Here is a 12,061-nt window from a genome sequence, read left to right on the forward strand (position 1 = left end):
GGGAAATTGAAGCAGGTTAAAATGCAACAACACGATGAATCTAATATGGCATAAAAACAATGAGATACTTGACGGAGTTTGGCTACATCGAGACTCACTGCAGCAAAAAAGACATACGGAGGATCAGACAGCAGGTAAAGCAGCGCACAGCTACATGACGGTCAGAAAGCTAAACAAATAACCTGGAAAGTGATTTAAGCCTTCGAGCTGCGATGTCAGACGCTGGTTCTGCTCTCCTGTTGAACCGCTGCTACGCTACAGGTAGTAATATTTCACAGACGGAGCTTCGCTTCTGCTCCACCTGGTATTGAACTCTCACACCGAACCTCTGCTTAAAGCTGCAGCATATAACTTAAAAAAATACATTTTACATTAAAACTTTCGCTGTCCTAACATGAGACAGATAATCTCTAAAAAAAATAATCGCTTTCCTCCCTGATCTGCATAATTACTCCGCTCAGTCAGAAACAGCCAATCAGAGCTAGCAGTAATCAGCTAGCCGCCATGCTAATAGGAAGTTTTCATTCAGTAACTCTGGATTGTGTATTGTAATGGCTCCTGTATTTGCCTTTGAATGTTAAGTTTTATACTTGAATTTTTTTGGCAATGTTGAGAGGTTTTATTTAGCCTCTTCAGAGCCTTCATATGTTATCAGTATGTTAAAGATAGTATTACTATAGCAGTACAATTTGCACAATGCCTGTTTTTAGTTTTCTTCTTGAAAAAAGTTATTAAAAACAAGTTTTTGTCTAAATTAAATTGAATTCATGGTTCCTTTTTCCACATAATGTAACCGGTAGGGTTTATGATAAAAAATAAATAAATAATAATTATGTGATCGGTATCGGTGATCAGCCCTCATGGGTGATCGGAATCGGCAGGAAAAAACCTGATCGCCACATCTCTAATATGTATATAAAAATAAATAAAAGGCTTGACGCACTACCTTGCAAAAGTATTCACGCCTCTATAAGCGCAGTATAAATGTGCTACTGGAGCTTTACAGTATATGATAGACCAATAGTAAGGACTGCACATTTGTGAACTGGATGGTGAAATTTAGCATGCATTTCTGTATTTCAGCTCTTTAATTGTTTCAAGTTGTATTGAGAATCAATCAGAATCTGCAGGAGGCCTATGGGATCTCTGGAGGAGCTGCTGAAGTGGTCGAATGTGTTGGCAGGTTTTGCTCTCCAACAATGTGATCTTTATACAAGAGTGGCCTGCAGAAGTCCTTTGTTGAAAGAAAGCAATAAAAAGTTCAGTTTCTAATTAGCCACACATTTTGAAATATGCAGAGGAAACTCTCCGTGTGGGAGAGTCGCGGGGGACAGTAACATGGCTCCCCCACTCAGCCCCTCTAGACTAGTGGCAGCAGCAATTGGCAAACACCTGATGGAACTGAGAGTTTGCTGAGATCATCACAGGAACTACTTCTCATTCTAAAACTCCTCATTATGTTGTTAAAGGTTCAATGAAGAAACATTGTGGTAATGTGCAGTGTGTCAGAAAGAGCCACAAGCAAAGTCAAGTCATGTTTGACATGTACAATGTTTTTATAACTGACTGTAACATAGTTAATAGTGCTGTAAATGGAACCATGTGCCTGGAAAGTACATAATGCTGCCCCATATTCATGAGTCGGGTCGTTCCAGTCAAAGTCTGGAACAATTTTTTGATAAGAATTTATTTTGAAAACTGAAGTTCAGATTCTTTCCATCCAAACTGATTTATATTGAGGTATTTTGTAAATGGCAACAGGCAAAAACGTCAGTGTCTAGATGTACGAAGCTGGTCGAGGAATTCCAAAGCAGACTTGTATGCATTGGCATATCACACTGTTCACGTTTTGTTTCTGAACAAAATGTTGTGAGCCACATGTCCCCCCTCCCCAGTAACTTCAGCTGTGCGCTTCTGTTTGCGGTCGTCTTTTAAAATGCCCTAAAATTTGAGCCTTCAGCTGCAAATACTGCTGCAAGTTGCTTACCTACCCTGTCGGGAATAAATTTGTGGTACAATGTAACAATCTTATTCATTTTTTTTTTTCCCCCCGCAGCCCCCTCCACATAGCCGCATCCAACGGTCACCCCGACATCATGAACCTGCTGATTTCCTGCGGGAATCACTTCGACAGCACAAACGCCTTCCAGCAGACGGCCTGCGACCTCCTGGACGAGAAGGAGCTGGCCCGGAACGTCATCCAGCCCATCAACCACACCACGCTGCAGTGCCTCGCTGCCAGGGCCATCATCAAGCACAGCCTCCACTACCGGGGGAACATTCCCGAGAAGCTGGAAGCCTTCGTCTTGCTCCACAGATAATGATTGTACAGCAACAGGGTCGCGAGGGACAGAAAGCGGAGCGGGAGCTTGACCGTACACCTCGAGGAGCTTTACACACACTTAACCCACAGGGTGTTTAAAAAAAAAAAACAACAAAACGGACTGTTATCTGGGTTTGGTTTGCTAGAAGAAACTCACACTAAATACCCAACTTAACCAGGATGGACTGAATTCGCCGATAGAGCCGCAGCGCTGACCGCCATCGGTCGGTGGGGATGTATTAGAATCACGGTGGAACATGGATTATAACTGGTTGTTTCTCTTAATGAACTTGAACAGAGGGATTTACATGTTTTTGCTTGAGGATTTTTTTTTTTTTTTTCATATTCCACAATGCTATTTATTGAATGAAACTTGAGAGATTTTTCTCCATGCTGGCTCCCATCCAGTCTCGACATCACCTGCTTCTGTCCTCTCCAGTCTTCAGCCTACTACTACTGTTCTTATTTAGGTTTTTGCTTTTTTCCCCCTCACTGTTGCCAACGGACCCGGACTCTTCCTCAGCCATCATCAGGTTTTTTTTTTTTTTTTTTGTACTCTTAACAACACACACAGGTTTTGTTCTTTTTCTTTTCTGCTGAGTGGAGTAGATTTTACAGTCATTAGTCTTTCCCACTTTGATGTGTAACAAAGCTTTACAAAAGGGGGGAGAGGGGGACAGAGTGTGTGAACACCATAAGTGCTTTATTTTTCCTATGCACAGGCTGGGCTGTTGGAAAGAGACTGTTGTATTCTGTGCCGGCACTTGTCTGTGCAATATCTCATTTTTTTTTTTTTTTTTCCCCGTTTTCTTCGTTGCTTCCTTTCGTAATCCGCCTTGTCGGGTGGAGGTGAAACCATAATGCTGACTCTGTGAGAAGAGTGAACGATTTTTGAGCGACTGACGTGCGGGTGTGTGTTTTCCATGCGTTGTTTGTTGTATGCGTAGTTTTTTTTTTTTTTTTTTTTTTTCAATGAGTTACACAAACTGAGAGCAGGCCTTTAAATGTAGTGGCGCTCATGAAGATTCCACATTGCACACGACAGCCACTGAGAAACCGCAGAGGCCGAACTCTCCAGAGCGCCGCCTCGTACACAAAAGTGACCTCTCGACGCTCGCGCGCGGCTGACCTTTAAAACGGCACCGTTTATTTTAGTTTTGCAATTTTTATCCGACCCGATCGAGCGGCAGAGAAGTCCGGGTTAGCTCGCTAACGTTTGCCTCGCTGTGCATGTGCAGCCCCGTCACCGCGGGAGACCTCCCACGACGACTCCCACCAGACTGCAGCTGGTTCGTCTTGTACGAGCACCAGGACTGAAAAGCGAGGGAGAAAAGAAGATGCCTCAATACACAGAATAGTAAAGCTTTGTGATCATCATGTTTGCACATTCAGCTCTAGACGTGTGGGTTGAGAGGAAGGATAGAGGGAGGGGGGAAAAAAAAGGGCTTTTCATAATTTGTAGGATTTCATATTGCAGTTCCAAACCAGACAGAAAATGTATTAGGGCACCCAGGGCAACTCGATTTGATCGGCACTTTACTACAGCGGAGATTAAGATTTGATATGGCATTAATCAAGTTCATATCTTAATTACCAGTTTGACAATAAAACCATGTTGCACTTGTCGTCTTGACCAAATCTCTTTCTTTCAGAGTATTTGCCGTTTGTGAGTTTTACTGTTTTTCTGTTTCAAATATTTTATCCTTAAGAATTTGTTGGCATTAATAACAGGGATTTTAAAATGTTGCATATTTGTAAAAAGCCTGAGCAGAACACAAACATACTTCTGTTGGGCGTCTCTTGGTTCATATTCTGCTGCTTTTGCTTTAAAAAAAACCCCGAGTTTTTTTCTGAACAAAGAAACAAAGCCCCCCCCCCCCCAGGGGACGATTTTAAGCAATTTGTTCTTTTATGCCAGAAAAGATTATGTGATTTGCACAAATCTTCATTTGCTTTGTGAAAACAAGGAATCCCATGAAGACAGAAATGGAGAGCACACAAGGAACTATCTGTAAATTTAAGTGTGTGTTCGTAATGTAAAATTAAAACAGTGAAGCAACCTTGCAAAGTTCCCAGGTTGGTCTTGACGCAATAGAGCTTCGTTGATGGGTTTAATTTGAGTTCAATATTTAATTAGATTTATTAGATTTTATTGAATTGCCTTTAACAGTCAAATGATTCACAACGCAGACTAGTCGATACATTCATCCTGCAGCGGAGCTGAGATTTTTATTTTTTATTTTTTTTTGTGGGTTTTCGCTTATGGATTTCTCACTGATTGACCAAGTAGCTTAAAATCAGGGAATTCCTGATCTGATGATGCGAATGCATCCACATCTATATGCCTGAATTTTGTCACAACATCTTTAATAAATTGCTTAAATTATGGGTTAGCAATGCTAAAAGAGCTGCAAAATTGTAAAAAAACAAATGCATTACCAGAGATGTGCTTTGTTTCTAAAGATAAATGTGACTCCACACATTCAGCTCCAGTCTGATGAACCTCTCTTCCTTCTGTCGACATTTTTTTTTTTTAAATATATAGCACTTAGCTGAAATACTATTTTAACAATAACTTGTCCTTGTTTTCATGCTACTGTTTTGAGATTTCAGTTAACAGTGGACAAAGGTTGCAGGGAAAAAACTCTTGCTTTATTAGCTTTAAATTTCTTTTAAACATTTTAACAATGACTAGTTGTGGCTTCCCTTCTCCCCAACACTGACTCCATTACTGGTTTTCATTGGTCAGTTCTATTCGGGACATGCTTAGGCCCTTCCTTTGGTTTTAAGTAAATTTAAAAACAAAATCTTAATCATAAATACACCCCAAAACAACTTTTTATAGAAGCCGGTTATTAGCTTATTTTACTGCAATCCCTGAAACCGTTTTCATGCAACGTAGTAAAAACATTACAAAACAATTTGCTGCCAGCCAACAACCACACGAAACAGCTTTGCAAGCAAAAAAGGTGAACCAGCTGAAAACCATTCCAGATTAACAATTTTCAAAGGCCACCTTCGTGTCTTGGCATTTGAAGCTCTGTCCTCCTGCTTCCTCCACACAGACAGCAGTAGCCGATGCCAGAATGTCACACCTATCCCGAGCGCTCAGAAATGACTCACTGCCAGGATCTCTAACAAAGCAGAGAGTGGGGATTTCTTAATGAGTCACAAACAATGTGGTTTGGCCATGTCTGCCAGTGTGTGTGCGCGCGCAGCTGACTTACAAGGCAGGACAAAGCTGGTTTGGGGAGATGTTTCAAGCACTGCTCATCTTTTGTTTTTTTTTTTTAAATTGGGTTTTTTTTTTTTTTTTTTTTTTTTTTTTAACGTCTCATTTTGAACACGGATCATTTGGGTTGGCCTAAAGAAATCAGGCGGCTGGAGGGATTGAGGTAAAAGGTGTAAGCAGTTTTGGCTGCGTTTTAAAGTCCATGTCATTTACTGGCACGGTTGCTCAGGGAAGTGTCGGTAAACTGCTTTATCACACATCACACCCTGCTTGACACGCAAACATTACTCAGCAGGTCAACAGCATAAGATACAAAAGATCTTCGTATTATCTTTTGGAGCAGAGAGAGAAAAATCCTCCTGCTCTTCATCTTCTCCCTTCAGAAGCTGCACCTCCAGTTGTGTAAAAAGCTGCAGCTGACCTACATCTCCCTTGGCAGGAATGTACTGTAAATATCCCTCTTTGAAGGTAATTGTGAAGTATGCTGTGTGCATGTGGCTGGATTGAACAAGTCGAGCCTTGTCGCAGCAACATGCAACGTGCAGTCCTGCCCCACTTTCCATATACATGGAGATTTATAGCGGTGTCAGCACCGCGTCCCTCAAGATGGTGGCAAAAACCGGAGGAGGGAACAGAGGGGAGTTGTGGGGGGCTGCAGAGGAAGAGGGGAGCGCAGCTGAAATGAGCAAGACTGTGCACACATAAAAGCCAGATTTTCTTGAAAATCACTTGTCAGCTCCGGCAGAGAGTGGGTGTAGTGAGTCACCGGGTTGCCCATGAAGTCCCGGGAACGGAGGAGCAGATGGGAAGCTTCCGTCCTGAAAAGGTTGCGAGGGGGTTAGAGCGGAAAACACTGAGCCTGTTCTTCTCTGCGGGATGCACATTCAGTCAAGCTTGTCTTAAATTGTACAACGTTGCTATAAAAGCGTAATCACTGTTAAGTAAAAGCATGAATCTTTCAAAGCGAGCCAACATCTACCATGACTTTAGGCGTTTAATATTATGGAAAGGAAGCAAAACCAAAAGGACATCCATACGAGAATTTAAAGTTGTTCTCGACACCTTAACTACATGAGTAAAATCCTGTCACCGGCTAAATTTGATTTGTTGTAAAAATGAGTTACTGTAGAGAATTCATGTAATGCTGAAAGTAACGGAAGGAAAAGGTTATCGGCCTTTTTTAAAAACAAAAATCTGTATACAGTTGCATGCACATACATCGAGTCCATTTACTCGTTTACTATCAAACTCCAAAATAGTTTGATAGTAAATCTAATTAGTGAGTAGATTCGTCCTTTGCTTACGTTAATCTTGATCTAAGTCAACTGAATTTGCCAGAAAACATTAGTGAACAAACAGCATAACAAACAGGTCGTGGAAATTTTTTAAAGCATAATTGAGGTAATAGAACAATTTTCCAAACTTTAAATGTCTAATAGAGCTGTGGTCAATCCATCATCCAGTTGCTATGCTACCAAGGCAACAGCATCCACATAAATAAACAAACTGAGCAAGGAAGGCATTCCTTTTAGGAGCATTCCAATACTGGCATTCATGGAAAAGTGAAGAAAGTCAGAAAAAACAGTCCTAGTTTGTCACAAGTGTAATAGAAGGTTAGATGCGAACACCCTGAACATGGCATCCGTATGATGAAACACGGTAGCTGCAACATCAGGCTTTGGGACTGTTCTGGTCAAATGAGAAGATGGACGGAGGTAAACGGGGAACCTGGGAGGAAACCTGTTAGAAAACCTGATAGAAGCTGCAGAACAGATAAAACTGATGCACTGGTTCAGGAGCTCTAAAAATACAACCAGAGCTAAAATAATTGTCAGTGTGCTAAAATGGCCTAGTCAAAGCACAGCACTAAATCCGGTTCAGAATCTGCGTAAATACTTAAGTGATCGCAGACACTCTCCAGCCAATCTGACTGAGCTGGAACTAGATTTAGAAGAAGAATGAGCGACAGATTCTGTCTCTAGGTGACTGCGGCTCATCTAAGGAAACCCCAAGATCTGCAACTTAGTTTGCTCCAAAATGGATTGTGGGACGTGAAAACAAATTTCTTTCTAATGTGAATTTAAAAATCAGGTATGTTTTTTATTCCTCTTCACAATTCTGCACTACACTGTGCTTGTGTATTACATAAAAGCTCATTAAACTGCATTCAAGTTTGCAGTAGTTGAAAGGATTTTAATAAGGTACTCTCTGGTTTGGGATTCTTTTTTTTTTTTTTATAAATAAACGCTTTAATCTCTCTTTTTTTTTTTCATTTGTGACCAAAGGTTTAAATGCAAAACATCTCAAGTAGTTTTTAGTATATCACCCACATGGAAGGCTAAAAACCATTTTTTTTAATTTATTTATTCATTCTGTTGTACGAAATGCTGCCTTGTTAATTGTTTCATCAATAAAAGCAAGAATTAGATCGTTTCCACGTGTTTGACTTTACTGAAGCAAAATGAACAAAACAACGTTTGAACGAGAGTAAACAACTGCTGCATCTCGTGTTGTCAAAACACAAAATAAGTATGTCAAACCTGACTCTTACTCACTGTGTGAAAGACCTCGATTCACAGCTTCTTTTTAACGCCTTTTGGCAGAACTATCCGCTCGGCCTACTTCTGTCCCGTCTATATTTAGGTCTGAGTAAAGCCCAGTTGGAAAGCTGTCCTACATAAGGCGTCTCTCTGTACCTGCAGGTGAACACGCCTCAGACACCAGACACACTTTTTGATTTCCCCGTGTCTCAGTTTGCCCTCACGTGTCTCTCAGTCAGCTTCAGTCAGTCAGCGAGCCAGTTTGCCGAACGGCAGACGACAAAAGCAGCAGAAGCTACTCTGATCCAATTAAATCTATTATTGTTTGAGTGAAACGTTTTTCTCTTTTCTGCTGTTTTAACCTTGATTGACGTGGATAAATGTATACCTTATGAACTTAAAGAATATCTAACTTCTTTGTTTCCATGGCTAATATCGTGAGCTAGATCTTGCGTGGATGGAGGACCCACTCCTTCTCTGTCCTAAAAATAAGGATATGCTGAATTTCATATTTCTTGCTTTATGAAAAGGATATCATAACATTTTGACATTGAGTTTACCACATGACATCCAGACTCCAGAGGAAACAGAAATAGCTCTTTAATTAGACAACATTGTACCTTGGATCTCTACTGTAATAAGCAGCTTACAGCAGACAGAAGGTACCCTGAGCACAACAATAGGGAAGCCTGTTGGACTAGACGTGCTGAAAAGGCTTAGGGGCACAGCTGACACACAACATTTAATGTTTCTATTGGTGGAGTGCTTTTGGATTTTCCTTGGCCATGGCTCCATGAGATATTAATCATATTAAAAAGCATCTCTAAGAACATATGTATACATTAAAGAAACATTTTTTTTTGTTTAGTTTGATGCAGAGGGCCTTTAAGCTTTTGAAACCACATATTTCTGAAGTAGTGAGGAGCTCTGGTAACATTTGACAGGTGATGAGGAAATACGTCACTTCTGCAAGTTAAGACAACAAGAATTGTGTTTTTTGTTTGGATTTTTTGTTGTTGTTTTGCAAAAGGTGCAAATGCAACAAACAACAGAGGATGTTGAGAAGAGAGATTTCATGGAGGCTGGATTGAAAAGTAATTGATTAGAATAAATAATGTAGATTAGTATTAATATAAATGTAAGAGAGCAAATTAAAAGAGTGGTATTAGAAACCACCATAAATGTAGCAGTAGCTAAAAGGTGGAATAGTTGGACTGGGACTGTTGGTGAAAAGGCAAAGAAAAACCAAAAGTCTCTTTGCTCAGAAACTGTGAGGCTTTCTGGCTCCGGGTCATGTGGGTTTCATAAACCATTACTTCTCTTTGTTGGGCTTATTTTCAATATGTGAGAAGAATCATACAAAATGCATGAAAATTACACAAAGTAATAACAAATCTCACTTTTAGGTCTATATTTCTTAAATCGTGCCGTCCCCCTCCCCCCCTCCCCGCAGCATACTTCTCTCATAGTTTCTATTTTATGTGAAGATCAACAAACACGTCAGGAACTTTAGCATTTAGGACTTGTGAGTGCAACAAATTTTTTCTTTTTTTTTTTTTTTGTGAATTTTGTGTGGACAGTGACTCAGTTGTTCTGCAGAAGTGCGATAAACCCTTTCACACAGTCCTTTCAGTTCTTTAATAAACCAAACTGTGACCAGCAAGAAAACTCTTCCCAGTACCTACATTCATCGGCACGTCTCAGTTTTATGCTGCTCTAAAGTTACTTAGATTTTTCACATACAGTTTACAATTAATGTAAAAAAAATTTTTTTAAATAAAAGTGTGTAAGAGTCTTGTGTAACACAGTGTATATAGCATGTGACCATAGAGAAATGTTCTGCTTTCTATGACTGAAATCAGGTATTTTATTTTGTTGACTGTATAACGTTTATCTTTTTTATGCAAAACACTGTCAGTTCACTGGAAAGTCAAAGAAACTGGCCAATACTCAAGGTGTAAACACTGAAGCCAGTCGGGATGCTTCTCTGTTTGCATGCTCGTGTGTTCAAACATATTTTAGAGTCAGATCGGTTTGATAAGCCTCTCAAAAGCCCGTCTCTCTCTGACCCTTTTAAACATTCGAGCTGGAAGGCTGCACGTCTATCATCGCCGTCCCCTTTGACACAAAGTGCAACGAAGACAGATATGTCGTGAGGGCTGCACTTTGTGTTCTAATTTACTTTGATGCCCTCACAGCCTATCACTTTGGATTTGATGGCAAAAACAACAAAAAAAAAGGTGGTGGCAGTGAAAGTGGTCCGGAAAAAAAAAAAAAAAAGTCTATGATTACATAAGACACCCTGCAGCTAAAACAGAAAAGCTGGGTATTAGCACAGGGATCACTGGTCTGAACCTGATACTGGTCTGCACTGGACACACTCATCTCCTCCTCGATCTGTCTATCTCTGTCTCACACACGCACACACGCACACACACACACACACACACACACACACACACACACACACCGATTGGAGCAGGAGCCTGTGCTAACTGTGTGTTTGTGAGACAGTAAAAGATTATCATGTGTGTGCGATGTGTGAGAGTGGTGTCTGCTCTCCCAGCACGCTGGCAGCAGGACTTTCCACCTCCAGCCAGCTGTCAAAGCAACACTCATAAAAATAGAGGGAGAATTAGCTGCCATCGCAGTGACTGAAACAACAAATACACACAATCAGCACACATGGGAGCAACACATGCAATCATATCCTCTTTTGACAGAGGCTTCAGCAGCAGCTGGAGCTAATTGCTATGCGGCGATGAGTCTTCGAAGATATTATTATGCCCTTGAGGAATCGTTTTCAGAAGTAACTGGCACATAAACTGCAGCAGACAAACAAACTCTCTCCATGTGGAAGTTTCATCGGAGACCTTTTGCTTACAGAGGTGGGCTATCAGGGGGAGGGTCAAATGGTTCACATCAAAAACCGCCACTTATACATGAATCCCTCATGTTCGTGCCCTGTGATGAATGAACTCGCCAAGACAAGAACAAATGTGGATGCTCGGAAATGTTTAGTCATGAAAAACAGGAAAAGGCAAGACGTGGTAACCAAAGGGCCGCACTTAATTCTTATTGAAAGAGTTCTTCTCTGTTTTTGTACTAGAACACAAATGCAAAGCAACACTATAAAATAAAACTTAACGCATATTAAAATTTCATATGCATATTATACGTATTTTGACACTGCAGTTTCAACCAGATGGTGAAAAAGTTGATTTGATTAGTGAAATGCACTGAGGCGGCAGGTGGTTGGCGGGCAGTGTTGGGTAATAAGTGAATATTTAATCAGCGAAAGTTCACACTTTCAAATGAAGGAAGCAAGAAAAACCTTAGAGGGAACAAGTGGTGAAGGGTGAAGAAGGCAAAACAGGAATCTAGTAGGTAAAGTTTATTTATAATGCACCTTTCACAGACTCCAAGTCATAAAACTCCGTTGAACATAATTTACACTGAAGCTTACATAATATAAAGAAAAACAATAACACCATAACATAAAAATGCGGAGATGTAACAAGACGGTTTTTAACAGGTCTTTAATTGCGTCCACAGAATCAGCAAACTGAAGCTACAGGACCAAGTCTGAAAGGCCATGCTGTCTTATTAGTTTGACCCTTATTGGTAGATTTCTTCAGAAGGATGACTGCTGCACGAGGAATGACTGAAACTAATAATCCATATAAATACTGGGAAGGTGGTCAGTGACATAGAGACCAGGTGAGACTTATTCAACGTGACCTAACTGAGGACCTAATGTTGCCAGATGAAAAAAATCTAGCTTGCGAGCGCAACGTGACTTGTAGAGGCTTTGTCATTTTTTTTTTAAATTAGTTTGTCTTAGTTCTAAACTTCAGTCTTCTTGCAATCTGTGCATCTCTGCAGGCACAACCTAGTCAGACAGCTTTATCATCGTCAGCGCTCTATACTCGCCTCCGTGATGAATTTCCAGTTTTTATCTAAATT

At 40.5% G+C, this 12,061-nt stretch overlaps 1 protein-coding gene across 1 annotated transcript in view; it reads left to right on the plus strand.

Moving 5' to 3' along the window:
• fem1c (fem-1 homolog c) overlaps window positions 1-3,952 on the plus strand; it is a 13,857-nt gene extending 9,905 nt beyond the window's left edge. Inside the window, exon 6 of the mRNA XM_015019013.1 lies at window positions 2,057-3,952. Coding sequence (XP_014874499.1) covers window positions 2,057-2,321 — 265 coding nt within the window. The 3' untranslated portion in view covers window positions 2,322-3,952. The remainder of the gene's footprint in view (window positions 1-2,056) is intronic.
• The last annotated feature ends 8,109 nt before the right edge of the window (window positions 3,953-12,061 follow it).

The sequence above is a fragment of the Poecilia latipinna genome, unplaced genomic scaffold (genome assembly GCF_001443285.1).
Source record: "Poecilia latipinna isolate Pla-1442-1.1 unplaced genomic scaffold, P_latipinna-1.0 Scaffold80, whole genome shotgun sequence".
Classification (NCBI taxonomy): domain Eukaryota; kingdom Metazoa; phylum Chordata; class Actinopteri; order Cyprinodontiformes; family Poeciliidae; genus Poecilia; species Poecilia latipinna.